General features: G+C 40.7%; 1 protein-coding gene across 1 annotated transcript in view; it reads right to left on the reverse strand.

The window, feature by feature from the left end:
• Nucleotides 1-14,812, reverse strand: part of OVCH1 (ovochymase 1) — a 74,327-nt gene extending 59,515 nt beyond the window's left edge. Inside the window, exons 1-9 of the mRNA XM_032432701.1 lie at nt 14,646-14,812; nt 13,848-13,966; nt 13,475-13,572; nt 12,531-12,703; nt 9,848-9,943; nt 9,234-9,385; nt 7,366-7,590; nt 5,605-5,717; nt 78-211 (exon numbers count right to left, since the gene is read on the reverse strand). Of these exons, the coding sequence (XP_032288592.1) occupies nt 78-211; nt 5,605-5,717; nt 7,366-7,590; nt 9,234-9,385; nt 9,848-9,943; nt 12,531-12,703; nt 13,475-13,572; nt 13,848-13,966; nt 14,646-14,709 (1,174 nt within the window). The 5' untranslated portion in view covers nt 14,710-14,812. The remainder of the gene's footprint in view (nt 1-77; nt 212-5,604; nt 5,718-7,365; nt 7,591-9,233; nt 9,386-9,847; nt 9,944-12,530; nt 12,704-13,474; nt 13,573-13,847; nt 13,967-14,645) is intronic.
• Between the last annotated feature and the right edge of the window lie 2,606 nt (nt 14,813-17,418).

The following is a 17,418-nucleotide window of genomic DNA, read 5'->3' on the forward strand; positions in this document are numbered from 1 at the left end:
ACTTCAGGTCCCTCTGCACATCTTTGGTTGTTTAGATACTCTAACATGACAAGTAAAAATAAATGTAACATACGTACTAATAAGCACTCCATTGCTTGATTGTAAAGATATATAGTCATGGTCACATCCAACTTGATTTGGTATGTCTAAGCTTGTAAATTTTATCAGGATAATTTTATCTTCTGGTACCATTATTCTCCACATACATAAGCTAGATAGGGGAGGGTGGAGAAAGCATAATAAATGGCACAGTCGAGTGTGACAAATAAGATCTAGTATCTGGGCTTTAGCTCATAACTCACCAATAACAAAATTTTAAACGCTATTAGAAGATAAAGGGCAATGGAAATCCTTATGTGAGAATAATTTGTTTATGCTCAAATTGCCAGCATTTATCCAACAAATAAAGGGGTTAATTAGAGAATCACCAGAAACCACCCTTTAACTTTCATTCAGTTATAAAATGCTAGAATTTTGATCTATACATTGAAAAACCTAAGATTCATCTCTTTGTTCTGAGTTAATAGTCTAATTGAAAATTCATAATGTGCACCCAGAAGTTGAATTATGGATCATGAATTATGGATTGACTATGCTGCATATGTTAACTCTAACCAGTCACATCCTTCAAGGTCAGCCTGGGTCACGGTCCCTGCGGTTGCCATGTCATCTCTCTAACTCCTGGTAAGGTCAGCTGTGACCTTCTATTAACATCTTTAGAAACATGTCTAAACATCCTGAAAGTAGTCTTACATGATTTAACACATAATCCTCTACCTTTATTTTCCTTCATGAATTCATATTATTAAAAAAAAGAAAGCCCAGCAGACCATAAATCCTTAGCGTCTTCCATGTCTCACATTCATCTGAGTGCAAAGCAATCGTGCCTGGAATCTAACACGTCAGAACAAACTTCTAAAACTTGACAGTCTTTATCAACCACCTTAGACCTGTTAACAGTCTCACTGCCCTCGAAGAATACTGTTTAGGACCGCAGGAGTTATCAACTTCTTAATGCCCAGTTTCTAAAGACCAAACGCAATAATTCTTACTAAATATCTCCTCCCTAACCAGAAACTCCCTGCTTTGCTTTTTCAAGTCCATCATCTTGAACATTGATGTAAAAAAAAGGCTGCCTAAAATATTATTAAAAATCACTCTTTAAGCACTTCAATTTAGAAAGCAATAAGCTGTCTAGATTATAAAGCTCACTTTTTTTTTTTTTTTAGGCACTTCAACTGAGAAGGCACTCCACACCTATCATCGTTCTTGAGATTCATTATACCCCTCTGAAGTGAGCAGGGAGAAAGTACTCCCCCTCCTCCAAATAAGAAAACTGTTGTGATATTAAAAGACTCATCACACCTCACACATAGTAGGAAATACACTTTGGGTTTTATGGCTTCAAAGGCAAGTACTTTCTCCTGTTCATCCACTTTTCTACTTCAAAACCTCTACCTCAGAGACAGGAAACAGATTTCAAATCACCTGATTTATTGTTAGTGACTCTTTGTGTTAGAAAGGATTCTGAGGTCTAGTCAAACTAAGTGAGAAAGGGGGACCAAAATTAAGCATAGATTTACCCATTCAAATATTTACTGAGCATTATTATATGCCACGCACTGTTCTAGGCCCTAAGAAATGCAATGTTTTTCATGGGCCTGGAAGGAGGGAGACCACCTGAGTGTCGTGTATCCGCCATGTCAGAGAATTTAGGTACCGCCTAGCAGAATAAAGATAAGCTTGGAGAAACTAACTCCTTGTTCCTTCTTCACATTATCTGTTTCTACCTTACCTTTAATTAACTCCATCTGGAATTAATCCTTCTACCATTCTCAAGGCTGCTTAGCATAATGGAGAAATCACTAAGTATGCAAATTGACTCCGTATCTTATTACATTTCTAAAGCACATTTTTTCCCCACATTTGAACATTCTAAAAATCAGAAGGATCTTACAATGGAGTCTTACAGTTCTGTTAGACTTAGATGGAAACAATTCTTCCAGAAAGAAATTATCTTTGGTCAGTCACCTAGGAGCACCATCAACTGCATGCTACTTAATTTTTCTGCTTGAGGTGTTTCAGACTATACTCGAGGTGGACATTTTGGACAACAGACCTGCATAAGTATTAGTCTGTGATTCAAATTCTCAGAGAAGATTTTTACCCCTCCCTACACCAGTGTCAAGGTTGAGGCCTGTAACTTCCCACGTGGGTGTGCCTAGGCCTTGTTTAGCCTTACACTGAAGGTATAGCCTTCGGTGTCCTGTCTTTATATGGCGATCTCCTAATCTTGGGTATTTTTTCTTTCTTTATTGATACATAAAATAACAATGAATTCTACAACCAGTTTGTTTTAGATGTACTGAAATACAGTATAAATTCATGCTAATACTGTGTTGTAAAGTTGCTGAAAGTCTTCTTATTCATCTCTTGTTGACTCCTTATTTTAGTCCTTACATGCTATTACAAATCTTAACTATTTAATCTCAACTTCATCCCCTAAACTTAAAGCAACTAAAACCTTATAAGTACTGAGAAGATATCTAGTGTAAATTTATTTAACTTTCCTATAGGTAACCTGAAATTTTTTTGTTGCTTTCCCAGGAAAGTAATTATTCATTTTTTTTTTCAAAGCTAAACCTTCTTTATTTGTTGCGTTCTCATGAAACTTCCTTCATGTATTTTATACATTTCTCTTGACTCATCTCCCTTACTCTCTTCTTCTCCTCATAAGCACAGTTAAGCCTAACCCATCCCTCCCCCAAACAAAACAAAAAACCCCCGCTTCTCTCAAAACCTGTCCTTCTACCCAAAAACCACAGTCCCATCTTCCTCTTTCCCTTCACTGTTAACTATCTTTCTCATCAAAAACAATGGCAGCTCCATCCCTCCAACAGGTCAAAAACCCTCACGTTAATCATAACGTTCTCGCTCTTATAACCCACATTTTCAACTCACTATCAAATCCTGTGGATCTACCACTTTTCACCACCTCTACTGTTACAAACCAGGTCCCAAGCCCCCATGCTTACTTGGACTATTGCAGTAACTAGTCTTTCAGCTCTTGGTCTTTCCTATCTAATGTCTATTTTCAATACAACAGCCGAAGTGATCCTTTTTAAATATGTCAGATCATGTTCCTCATCTGCTCAACATCCTCCAATGGCTACACATCTTACAGTAAAATCCAATGACCGTATGTCCTGTAAGTTTGATCATGCCAACCACGACCACTTCCCCCCTCTCACTTAGCGCTAGCACTCTGATCCAACTTGTTCCCCAAACATACCAAAAGTTTCCCTCCCTCGAACATGCCATTCCTTCTGCAAAGAATGTTCCTTCCCAAGGTGACCCGTATGATTCCCTCCCTCATCTTATTCAAGTCTTTGTTCAAATATCATCTTTCTAGTGAGGTTTTCCCTGACTACCTTCTCTAATATTGCACAACCATCCCTGTGTTTTTCTGCATAGCCCTTATCACTTACTTTTATTTATAACATGATTTCTATCACCCCCTTCTCCACTTTCCACCTTGCCCCACAAAGGACGTATTTTTGTCCATTTCATTCACTGCTGTATTTCTAGCACCTAAAATAGTGCCTGACACATCTTAAAGCTTTGATAAAAATGTTTTGACTACTTGGTGAAGGAAAGATACCAAGTCTTCAACAATCGCTTAGCCAATTATGAACATAGCTCCTGATCCTATAATCCTACTGAATTAGCCGTGAAATTTTGAACTGCCATATCCAATGGCATTTTATCTGACCTCATTTTGACTTCTGCAATATCTAACACTAATAACCCCTTTTGCCTTGAAAGTCTTTCTTGCAGAAATCCCTTCAATACTTCATTGTCTAAGTTGAATTGCAAGTTCTCTGTGTTTGAGGGTAAACTGGCTGCCATCTGCAATCTCTTAACCTAATGTATCAATGTTTTCTAGAACTTCACCCATAGCCATCCATGCTCTTCTCAAATACCTACTTATAAAGGAAACTCATTACTCCTGAGGAAGGCCAGTAAGTCTCAGAGATCTCTCAAGTTAGAAACTACTTTATTTGGATTGAAATCTGCTTCCTCCTAATATCTGTAGTGGCTCCTCAGATTAAGTTCCCTCCTCGTCTCAAGTCTTCTTTGGATCAAAACCACTCCTACTTCCTTCTACCATATCTCCCAAGATATTGTTTCAAATTTCTCCCCATCTTAGCCATTGTCCTTCAGATAATTTCAAGCTTATCAATGTCCCTCTCTAAAGATTGTACCTGGAGACCCCTCCCGACTACCCCCTGCCCAGGACTCTAATAAAATAGGACTCTCACTCTCACTCTAGATGCTATTTTTCTAAAAGTTTAAGAAAAGATGGCAAAGGCCTAATTGGTATTATATTATTAGTAGGTTGATGCACAGAAAGTCAACTTAGACTTTTAAGCCATTTAAATATGGGCTTCAATTAAGCCATATCATTCCCTCTCTATACTTATAACAAGTATTTACAGTCATGATACATTCATTTTATAAATTATAATCTTGCCACCATCTTAGCTTCCCATTGCCTATGGCAAAAAGTCTAAGCTTCTTCTCATAGAATTTAAGGTGATCTACAATTAAGACCTAACCAGCCTTTTTATCTTCATTGTCTACTGCTACACTAGTTCTATTTATGCTAAGATTGCTATCCATCTGCCCTGTGATACACATTGTCCAAACAACTGTAATAATCTCCACCTCCCTGACATTGCTTACACATAATTCCCTCTGCCTGGCATGATCTGTTGAAATCTCCTAGGTACTAGAGCTACAAAAGACTTCATGAGCTACAAAACTGTAACTATCCCCCAATGCCTAGTTTCAATACTGCCCCCTTCACTAATGCATTCCTACCCCTTCTCTCTCAACCATAGTATGTATGAACACACGTACTGGACAAACCACTGCAATTGGAATTAGTCTCTGCATTTTCCATAATACCACCTTACACCTGGGTAGTGTGGATTATAAAGCTTATTTGATCATGTTTTACAGTATAGTTCTTTTTATCCAGCTCTTTCTTCTTTCCAGATTATAAACTCACAGAACTGTGATCTAACCTTTGCATATCTTTCAATGCTCATACAAGATTTAAAGTTAATTTACAACAGTTGAGGAAGTGAAGTACTTGCAAAACTTATTTCTAAAGCTTAAAGATATCTTTAGACATAAAGGGGACAGGTTATGTAGAAAAAGTTTAAAGACACTGAAGTTATTTTCCATCTTCCAGGCAACACTTAACAAAATATTACCATTATTACAGAAATAAGTAGGAAAGGACTAATCACTAAATTCCCCTAACAATCTCACTACCAGATGCTATTAATGTTGGATATTTGAATACATCAATTCAGGCAAGCCCCAGTCTTAATACTACTTGTGTTGACGGTTTGTATTAGTGGATATCAGAAATATCAGTCAGCAAATACTTGCTAACCAGAAAATATCAGATGAAATATATAGACTTTTATGTTAATCAGGTTGAGAAATTGAGATACTAGATAAAATTGCCAAAAAATAGCTCTTAAAGATTTTGGGGGGAACACAAGAATCATTCCTACCTTGGATACATACCAATTATGAGAACAGCTGTCCTCTTTGGAATGGGGGTAATGAATCTTCCCCTTTTCTCCAAATAACACTGTTCCCTGAGATCTACAAGCTTTCAAAATGTAGAAAAAAGTTGATTATTTACCTCAGCTATGAACAGAATTTCAAGACATATGGTACACAGTCAGATTGAAGCTGTGTAATTTATATAATTTATATTTATGGGAATGCATGTTTTTAGATGCTATAACCTCAGACTTCACTGAGAAAATTTCTAAATCAGAATGTTCTTTTCTTTATCTAAGTTCTTCAGATTTAACATTTCTTTATCCAGTTTTCAAAATCCTGAGTCATGTTGAGGCTTCAAATTTATAGTATATAGAACTAATATGGCTTTTTTCCTCCATCTCTCACTAGAATATCCTGGGTTGTAATAAAATACCTGTGTAGAAAAATACTAAAGTAAAAGTACACAAATTTTAGCAATGATGTGGCAAGTCTCTATAATGCACTCAGAAACTTCAGATTCCAGTGTCACATTTTAATTGTTGAAAGCTAGAAAAAAATAAGCAATTTATGGGATGAGAAGCTTAGAAAGATGAGGTTAAGGAAGTGTTATTTAAATAAATTGTCACATTCTGCTATTCATTTGACTGTGAAATTAACTGTTACTGGATGATTTCATTGCCTTTTTAAAATATTGTTATCATTAACCTTTGTTCAGGGCTTGTTAATCTTTTTAACCTTCTCTTCCAGGTGATGAAAACTGAATAGAATAGCTACCAGGAGAGAATTTCCCTGTGCAGTAACGACAATTGAACAGAACACTTTCACTCTGATGCCCAAATGAGAGTGAGTGGTGAGCCTGCTCCAGTCAGAGGTAGCTCTGGTGTTCAGCTGGACCAGTCATGGTGGTGCTTCTCGAATCATCGGCGAGGTGGCTGATCGTGGACTACAGTGAGGGAGTGCTGGTGGGATGGAGAGAACACTAGGTTCTGATGCTCTGGGTCCTGGCCTTGAAAAAATCTGGTTCTTGTACTAAACTGCTTGTTCTTGTAAGTTACGTATCCTCATACCTCTCTACTCTGCAGAGGCTGCCCCCTGGGCATTCCTTGCATAGATGCTGCCCCTTTGCATGGCACACCTTCTGGTCCCTTGGGACTGAGCTCCTCAGATCTCTTCTCAGTGCTTTGACAGCTCTTGGAGCTTATCCACACTTTACCTTTCATCACATCAGTCAATTTACTCCGTTGTCTTCCCAAATAGCAGGAAAGTTCCTTGTGGACAGGTTTGGCATCTCTCGACCCACATTTGTTTTCCTAATCTAGATTTTAGTACAGCAAAACAAAAATAACTCTCCAAAGCCTCCCTTATTTTCCCCACTGTTGCCAAGTAAAATTAACAAAGGTGAATGGGAGAAATGGGAGAGGAGAAATGTATTTTTAGTGCTCTAAACTAGTTTAGAGGAAAAAGATATGTCAACTGGATAAATGAAGAAAGAGCCCTTTCTCAATGGTTATTTTTTAAATCTTATAAATTCAAAAAAAGGACCCACATCTCATAAAAATTTACATGAACATAAACTTGAAGATCCAGGTTATGTCCAAGTTTAGTTCAAGTTAAATTGAAAGATATCAGTTCTCAAGAACTTAGAGATTTAAGTTCATATACATCGGATTAGGAATTGAAAATCGACATATTCATGCTTTTAGAGCCTAATTCTATTATATCTGCAACATATCAGAGTAACTACCCTTGAAATAAGCATGATCAATTTTTGATTTAGAATGAAAGGGTGAATTCACAGAAATTACACCTACCTGTGAATATGTTCTGAGTGATAAAATCCATCAACACAAACACCTTGGAGAAAATGCCCAGTGATGCCCCTCTATGGTTTGTTCTTAAAGAAGTCCAATCTCTAGTCCAACCAGCTCTCCAGGAAGTTATCCCAGCAAGGACCCAGATTCCACTGTCTCTTCTACAAACAAACGGACCTCCAGAGTCTCCCTTTCGTAGGACAGAAAAAAAACTTGAAAATATTCACAAGTTAAAAATATTTTAGCAGGCCCACAAACAACAGTACTCATCTCAAAGAGAGAAGTAGTAGAGGCATAGATGCTCACTGGTTACTGTCCATCAGTTTTTTTTTGGTCCATCTTTTTGTCTCTTCACCATTAGTTTCAGGGTACAGTCTTCTTGCCTAGATGTAACTTCCTTCCAGTCACTGCCTGCAATCTTGTCAAGCTAACGCTTAATTTCTCTCTTGCCCCTACTGGTTTGGAGAACAACCATGTACATTCCAAACCACTGGAAGGAGCAGGGAAAGTTTACGGGTGCAGTCTTCCACTCTAGTTTGTCACCTGGAATTGCTGGGAAAGACTGGGTCATATCTAAGCCTACAGCACCAGCGAATAGAGTCCCCAAGTTCATGCAACAGCTGAAGGCTCTGAGAAAAGAACAGAAGCCTAACTTTGTCCCAGAGGCTACATGTAAAGGACTGTTGGCTCTCAGACTAGAGGATAAAGAACCCATGATCTTATTTTTGTTTTTAAGATTTTATTTATTTATTTGAGAGAGAGAGAGAGAGCACGAGTAGGCAGAGTGGCAGGCAGAGGGAGAGGGAGAAGCAGGCTTCCCGCTGAGCAGGGAGCCCGATGCGGGGCTTGATCCCAGGACCCTGGGATCATGACCTGAGCCGAAGGCAGCCACTTAACCGACTGAGGCACTCAGGTACCCCGAACCCATGATGTCAGGATCCTTTCTTTAATAATCCTTCATAATCATGTGCTGCTTTGAGAACACGTGTCAATCCTGTGTCAGATTAAACCCTCTTCAAAAGGCACAGAATTGTTTGAGGGCTTAATCCAAAAAAGGATTGTCTCTCAAGGATGCAGATAGGATAAAGCACTCTTAGTCTACCTGTGTTCCAATTTAGAAAGTGGCATAATTCTAAATTTCTATCTCCTCCCTTCCAAACTCTTCCTGGTCCCTGTCCTGTTATCGCCTCCTACCCGCAACCCCTCTTCCCCAGAACAAAAGTCAAAATTTTTTCCAACAGATAATTTTAGGGAGCTTCCCACAGCAGTTCTAAACTGCTTGCTGGGGAAGATAAAGACTGCCTGCTCCTCCAGTTTTTTTTTTTTAAATGTCTTTCCAAGTAAATTATCTTCTCCATCTAAAACCTAAAATGCCTGAGTTCACAAATTAGTCTCCCTTTCCCCTCTCTGTCTTGTGACGATCAGTCTTCTTGGTAAGTTGCTGTGTCAGCCTTGGGAGGTCATTCCCATGTTTTATCCAACAGTTACTATAGCTATGCCCTCTTTGGTCAAATTTTGTGCAAGCATTGCATTCTGCATTAAAGGCTTTAAAAAAAAAATCACAATGTTTAACAAAAGGTGTAATGAAAAATAATTCACGCATAGACCTAATTAGCTTGCCAAAGTGCTTTTGCTTCCTTCCATTAGGTTGGAAATGTTGAAACCAGCTCTCCGGTCTTCCTTCTCTCCCTCTCTCCAAAAAGAAGCATGGTAAAAAGATGAATAAAAAAATAATTTTGAAGCAGTAATTCTGCAAAAGCAGCTCATGGGGAGAGGCAGAATCCACTATCACCTACATGATACTGAATAACTGGGCTGGTTGATGCTTTTTACCTGGCAGGCATCTTTTTCTTCATCAGGAAAACTGGCACACATCATGGTCTTTCCCAGAAGAGGAAAGTTCATACCCTTGAGCACACTGTTACACATTCGGTCATCCATGATGGGAAGTTCTACTTCTCGTAGGACGTTTGAATATTCTGACGCTGTGGAGACAGTCTGATAAGTTAGTCAACCATTGTCCTCACTGAAGTTTCCCCAAGAAGGAAAACTTCAGTCAATAAAGCAGTATTTGTGAAATTTTTTATTGTAAAAAAAAAAAAAAAAAAAAAAAAAAATCACAATATTAAAGACAAGGAAGCTTAACCATTTTTACTATTTCCTGATTATCCCTTTACTGTATTCTTCTTCATCTGTCATAGTTACTGCTGGTTTTCTTTTTCTGACACACCTAACCAAAATGGGCAGCAGGAGAAGTTTTATGTAGAGCCTTAAGTGTAGTCATTTTTATGGGGAAGACACCCAGAAATTCTCACTGGATCATAACTCAGGGGAAAAAAACAAAGCAAAATAGGATAAATGTATTACTCATGGCCAGTAAAATTCCTGCTTCTCATGGGCAAAGAAACCTAGAAGCACTATTATTATATCCTTTTGATGCTGCTTACTCTCTGAGATCTTGCACCATCCACTGGTCATGCAAAGAATCCCTGCTTCAAATTTATCATCTCTATGGGGAAGACAGATTGGCTGAACAGCAGTTCCTGGAAAAACAACAATAACAGAAAATTATAAGATTCATAGATAGATAAGGCAAACTGAATATATTTGGAAAAGTGGCATCCAGTTGATTTCATAGCTTCTACACTTTCCCCCTAAATGTAATATTGACATATATCTTAAAAGTTTTCCCTTCTCATAAAAAACTATTTTGTATTTTTAGAAATTTAGAAAAATGCAGAAAAAGTAAAACAAGGAAGAACATAATCCAGTGTTATATGCACCACCATGATCCTCCAAAACTACTAACATTTTAGGGTAGACCCTTGTTCTTAAAGGATAGTTTTCCCTACAAGTAATTGAGTCCTACTATGTGGCAAGCCCTCTTCTAGACCTCAGTGAATAAGCAGAAAGATAAATCCCTTACATACAAGAGTGTGTGTTGGGGAAGCGGGCATGCAAACAATAAATAAAATTACTTATTTGGTTGTTAGGTACTATCAGTCTGGAAAAATCTGAGTAGGGTAAAGAAGATCTGAAATCTGGAGATTAGGGAGGATGGCCTGGGAAATGTAATTTTAACTATGATAGTTATGGCAAGTTTCATTGAGAAGATGACATTTGAGTAAAGCCTTGAAAAGCCAAGGGAAGGAACCATGCAGTTATCTGAGCAGAAAGCATTTGAAGAAGAATGGAAAGTCCCCACAGTGGGGTCATATCATATATGCTTGAGGAACAGTTGGCCAGAATGGCTGGAACAGATTAAGCAAAAAAAAGTTTAGCGGGAACCACACACACACACAACAGATTAGATATAGAGCCAGGAGGACAGAGATGTCAACTGGTAAGAATACTGATTTCCATCTGAGTGGAATGAAGAACCACTGAAGTGTTTTGAACAGAGTGACATAATATAACTTATTTCAAAAAGTATTACTCTGGTTGTTGGGCTAATAACAAACATTACGCATGTAAAAGAGGAAGTTAAAGACAATTTAAGAGACTATTAAAATTAACCCAGGCAAGAAAGGATGGTAGCCTGGAACAGGATGCTAAGAGTAGAGAGGGTGAGGCAGAAGCAACAGGACGTTTCTGGGAGAAAGAAGAATCAATGTGAGAGAAAGAGGAATCAAGACCCAGTGCAAAGTGTTTAGCTTAATCAACAGGAGAGGTAGACTTGTCATTAATCAAAATGGAAGGCTATGGGTAAAGGAGATTTAGGATGTAGGGGATAATCAAGATTCTGTTTTGAACACACTAAGTTTGAGATGCCTATTAGCCATCCAGGTGGATGACCAGTAGGCAGTTAGCTATACAACTCCTAGTAATCCCAGCAGCGTATGTAATATAAAGAAACCTGGGCTAGATAGTCAATATTTGGGATAGTCTTCACACAGGTGGTGTTTAAAGCCTTAATCCTGAATGAGGACACTGAAGGAGTAAGGACAGATAGAGAACAAGCACACCAACAATAAGAGGTCACAGAGAAGAGGCGGTATCATCACAGAAGACTAGCAAAGGGTGAAAAAAGAGGTGGAAGGCAAACCAAGGGGCTCCCGGAACTCAAGGGAAGAAAATGTTTCCAGGACAGTATGAGCAACTCTGTCAAAACTCCTTCAAGTAAGCTGAGGATTGAGAATTTACCTTTGAATTTAACAACATGGAGGTCAGTGGCTGCGACAAGAGCAGATTTGGGGGAGAAGTAGGCATGAGAGTCTGGTTGACTCGGGCGTCTAACAGATAGCTCAAACCTAATACATGCAATTATGAGACTGAGGAGAGGAAATGAGCCTCCCTACCACAAAGGGAGCTTCATCGCTTTTCTATAAAGGGGAACAGAAAAATGGGGCAATAGTTTCTTTTGGTCACAGGTAATGGGAATGCCAGCATTAAGCTTGAATGAAGGCTTGCTCATGATTACGGAGCCAATAATCAAACAGGTAAGTTTCCTTATTCCCTCACTTTATGTGGCATATTTCCCCTTCTTTTTTCCCCTACCTTTCAAAGCATCACCTGTCGGGAAGTCAGGGTTACATAGGAGACTCCCACCAGACTCTCCCATCCCCCATCCCTCCTCCCATGCAGGCTCCTTGCTTGACCAATTAAAGCTCTAGGTTCTTAAAGATCAATTTGAGGCCTCAAAGGCAATGGCTTATTTCATTACCTGACCAACTCATCTAGATTTGTGCTCTTTCATTGTTTGGGGCCACTGAACACTTTTCTTTTTTGCATTTTTAAAAAAGAGATTTTTAATATTCTTATCCAAAATGTTTAGATTACCTGTGCTGAGAGAGTGTCAGATATCTAGTCCACAATAATGACAGAAAGAAGTCTCTGAGAACATTTTCAAATGTCACAAACTCCCTGGCTAGAGTTGAGTATAAGTCTAGAATGTAGCCCAGCTAAGACAAAAGAGTACTTAAAATGTGGATTAAGTTAAGCATACATAATTTGTGTCTGGGACTGATAGCTTGTACAGTGCTTTTTATAAGTTATAAACAAAATTTTAAAAAGGAACAAAAGTTAGCTATTCTAATATTACTTAGATATATGCACAGAAATTAAAGCTGGTACAGAATTAATAAAACAGATTTCTCCTACATTTTTTCATGTGCTAACTCCCCTACTTACCAAACTCAACCTTGTGTTTTAGATAGAGCAGTGCAATATCAGAACTCATATATCCAAGTCTATTGTACTCAGGATGGATAATAATTTTTGAGACAGGACTCTTCTGTTCATGTTCACCCTTCTGAGAGAGGCTGTACTGCCCAGCAGTCACAGTCAGACTCTTAATTTGCTTCCTAAAACCAAAGCAAAATGTTTCAATAAGTATAGCTCTTTCCCCCAGGAAAGACTGTCTTGGTTTCACATAATTAAATGAAAAGTGATTAGTGTAACTTTAAGCATTTCTAAGTCTTAAAAGGAGATGCACCTTTATTAATGATTACTACCATCATAATTGCCCATAAATGATAGGGATCTGTAAAAAGTCATGATTTTCCATCAGAGTGTTTACGTTCTGGGAACCCTTTCCCCTACCATCAATTGTCTTTCTGCATAAAATACTTAAGTGTGGCCTTTTTTTTTTTCCTTTTGTACCAATCTGTATATGCGCTATCATTTTTAATAAGATATAAAAGTTGTTCCTAGAACTCTCCTCCTTATTATTAGTACTCTCAACCTAGCTAAGTATCAGTTATTTCCACAGTATTTTTTCCCTCCTAATGACTGAAACTCAGATTATGAAAATTTTGGAACATTCATTAAACAGTTGATGTCAATACTTCACTAGAACAAGTAACTATCACCTCCACCTCACTACTAACTCCACGAATTATCAAGGATATCTGGGATCTTTGGGGTCTCTGATTAGTAGAGTAGGAAGTACAGGAAATCTTAAGATAATCTTGATACAAGTTTCTGGGGATCAGGAAGGTCCGTGAGTGGGTGGACCAGGTGGAAAAATTCAGAAAGGGACTGAGATTGAACCTCCCATCGTATTTAGAGCTCAAATCTCCCAGTCCTATTGCTACGAAAAGAGGTTTGATAAGTAATGGAAACCCACAACTTACTCATTGAGGCCAACCAGGCAGTGTGCTGCGGTAACAACCAGATCCTCTTGGATCAAGCTTCCTCCACAGCAGTGGTGCTCCCCTAATTTTAGGGAGACCTGCCCAAGAAGAAAAGCACAAACATAACTAATACACGTCTCCCCATAGATGTCATCTTCCTTAGAAACATTTGAAATCAACTCTCCTTATATAACATTGTTAAGTTACCAATATAATTGGTTAGGAAGATAGTTCCTGTGAAGTAAACTTTCTGACAGAGAGGTTGAGCAGGGTCAAGAGAAAAATTACATGTTAACCTGGAGTTGTGATATTTGAAACAAGAGAAAAACTTCACCATTTCTCATTAAGAAATCAATGCTCTTGTTATACTGACCTGCCATGGATGTCCACCGACTGTAGAATTTCTCCAGCCAACAATTCTAGGAAAGAACCCGGTTTCCAAGACAGTTTCTGTACTTTTCACATCAACCGCACGGATCCCACACTTCAGTCCTGTGTGGCAGAGAGAGAGCGTGCGTGTGTGTGCGTGCGCGTGCACACACACCCAGAGCACCTCAGTGTAAGGATTCACTTTATCAAGATTCCACCTTCCGATTTTCCTGGCCTGGCACGAAAGTTCTGATGTCACTCAGCAGCAGGCTATCCCCCTTCTTTTCTCAAGATATTCTTGAGACTATCCCACAATTACCCCGTGTTGACTGGAACTTGCTTCTGGATGCCCCTGCTCCTTTACAGCCTGCGCTGCCTTAGTAAGACCCGGGGGTGGGGGTGGGGGGACGGGGAGGAGCCAGCTCCCCCCACCCCCACCCCGGATCCATTCCGAGCTTACTCCGGGGCGGGGGGGGGGGGGGGGGAGCATTATAGAATTTAGGGTGTATTAAAGATACTGGAGAACAACATAGGCTACTCCAGAAAAGAGATATTTGACTTTAAATTACTTCTAATTGGCTATTCTTCCGTGGAGAAGGCTCCTTAGCACAGTGCCTAAAACCCTGAACTCCAGAATCCGAAGAATTTCCAAAAGAAAACCTGGCTCAGGCCCTTCTTTGGGAATTTCTGGGCCTGTACTAGCCCCTCACGCTTCCGTCTTCGTGGCTGAAGGAGTAAGGAAGTCTCCCTCGCCAGCACTCAGCCCGGGGCCGCAGCCTCGACGCCTGGAGTCCGGGCTCACCTAGGCTTTGCGGGAGGCCCACGGCGAGCAAGAGCAGCAGACCCGGCCCGAACGGCGCCCGCATGGCACCAGGGCTGGGGGACTCTGGGCCGCTTCCTCCTCCGCAGCTGCGGAAACCGAGCGAGGACCGCGAGCCCCGCGGCGCAGACCCTCCCGCTCCCGGAAGCGCCCGCCGCGCTCTTCACTCCTGCGCGGGCGCGGGTGGGCCGCACCTGCCGCGCAGCTGGGCTCACAGCTGCCGCTGCCCGCCATCATTCCCATCATCCCCATCATCCTCATCATCCCCATCATCCCGATCATCCCCGGGCCGCAGGCGCCCCCCCCCCCCCGTCACACACCGCGCCCGGCCTTTACAGGTGTGCAGGGGGCTCCGCTGGGGGATCCCGGGAGCAAGGGGATCAGTGGCCTGGCACGCTCAGCACAGGGGAATTCTGGTCCCAGCCCAGGGAGGGTGGCCCAAGCCAGGGTCGAGGAAGCTGGTCATCCATACGTGACACAGGCACGCCCACTTCTGAAAGGAGGAAGACTCATGGAAGCTTATTGAGGAATTAATAGGATTGCCCCACCTTCTAAGAAGCTTGTTGAAGCCCTTGACATTCAAGAATTTTCAGAGTGGGTATGAAAGATCAGGTTTATAGCTGCCATCCCCTTCCTGGGTGGCTGTGTTATTAGCTTCAGGGGAATGGGCCAAAGCGGTAGGATCCATCATGTAAGATTATTAAAATGAATTCATTGGTAAGATTATCATGTCAACATATTTTTCCATAAGCGTTATTTTGTCATAAGATAGCTTGAGGTTGGGGGGCGCCTGGGTGGCTCAGCCGTTAAGCATCTGCCTTCGGCTCAGGTCATGATCCCAGGGTCCTGGGATCGAGCCCTGCATCGGGCTCGCTGCTCAGCAGGAAGCCTGCTTCTCCCTCTCCCATTCCCCCTGCTTGTGTTCCCTCTCTCGCTGTGTCTCTCTCTGTCAAATAAATAAATCTTTAAAAAAAAAAAAAAAAAGCTTGAGGTTGGGAGAGGAAGAAAGCCACAATTTGTAATGGATTTATGTTTTATCAAAAAATTAGGGCAAAGCTCAGTGGACATTCTATATATAACTAAGGTAGACACCAATCTCCCAGGCCCAGTTGTCTTACTTCCGTGTATAATAGAAATAAAAGCTCCTTAAGGTGGGAGATACACAAATTAGGCAAACAGGCAGGCAGTAGACAGATGGACGGAAAAGCAGAAGACAGTCAAGGTGGAGGGAATGCAGGTACAGAAACAGGCAGGTGAGAATCAGCTGGGGGCAATGACCCTGAAACTGCAGAAGGGAACAGGAGATCAAGGGGCCCCTTTCGGTGAAAAGCTTGAAGAATGCAATTGGCACTGAAACCCGAAACAGTGTCAAAACTTCTCTCATGAACATAAAAGGTGTTTCTCTGATTTTTATGTCCCATCTAACAACATTAAGGGCAACATTAGAGGGGCACTGACCAGTTATAGTGGACACTAGCCGTACGTGGTTATTCAAATTATTTACAGTAAAAACATCGTTCCTCAGTCACACCTGCTCCATTTTAAGGGCTCAGTAGCCACCTGTGGCTAGTTGAGAGCGTACAGAGGACCCTGCCATCATCACAAATAGTTCTATCGGACTGCACTGTTCTTGAGAATAGCAAGCACCATCTTATTTATTTTAAATAAAGACCCCTTGCAAAACAGTTTGAGTAGAGGACTCCTGGGTTTTAAGCTTGGGTGTCTAGGGGACACTGGGAGGGGGCTTGGTAAGGTAAGCAGCCTTTCTGTGAAAACAAAGCCCTGTACCTCCAGGCTTGAGCACTGCAAAGGGAATCCCCAGCTCTGGTAGCTGCCTGACCCGGGGCGCTCACCACCTCACCTGTACATTTTGCTTTCACTGGGGCGATCTTACCAGGAATACCATAACCATCCCTTGCCCCAGGGGCAAACTACTCTCCAACATAAGCTCAGATCCTCCAGGTAGACCCAAATACCTACTTCTTCTTCGCAAGAGGGGGTCAGATTAAAACCACTACAAAGCCATTACCAAATGAACTGGGAGGGAAATAAAAATGTTCACATGGTGTGCAAGTACAGTTGGACCCACAAATGTTCAAGTTCATGGCTAACCTTCTCACAAGGCCCACAGACCCTGTCAGTTTGCAGTCTTCGACGCGTGACGCACACACAGTTTTGCAGGATATTCACTCATTTGTTTCATACCCAGAAGTCTCCATGGGGTTGGACATGGTCTCATTTCCTGTTATAGCACAGCTCCCTTTTTTCCAGAGTTCAAAACTCACAGCCTGGTGAGACCTTGTCCTTTTATGAGGATTGGTCCCTTCTAGGCCTAACAAAATAATGCCTTCTCATTAAATAGGAAAGAAGCCATTCAATACGAATTGTGTACCTATCCAATAGGTTGTTAGTTTTAAATTTGCCAGGGAGATGATGGGTTTAAATATAAGTTGAGTTTGTGGTGATGTTGCAGCATCTAAATGGAAGTATTCTCATATATATAAGTATCTATCTATCTATCTAAAAGGAAATGATGTCAAGGGACAGAGTGGGCTGAACTATCCCAGATTGGATTTGTGATGTATGAGAAATCTGCCTTTACTGTGAACGTATCTTCATTAGGGCAGGATAATGATGTGCTTTTGGAGGCCTTCCAAGACTCTTAATGGAAGCCCCAACTCTAAGGAGAGTTGTCAAATTAGGAGCTTTAGTGACTAATCTATGAGCAACAAGCAAATCATGGGCAAATAATGTT

This window comes from Phoca vitulina, unplaced genomic scaffold (genome assembly GCF_004348235.1).
Source record: "Phoca vitulina isolate PV1807 unplaced genomic scaffold, GSC_HSeal_1.0 scaffold49, whole genome shotgun sequence".
In the NCBI taxonomy this organism is placed as follows: Eukaryota; Metazoa; Chordata; class Mammalia; order Carnivora; family Phocidae; genus Phoca; species Phoca vitulina.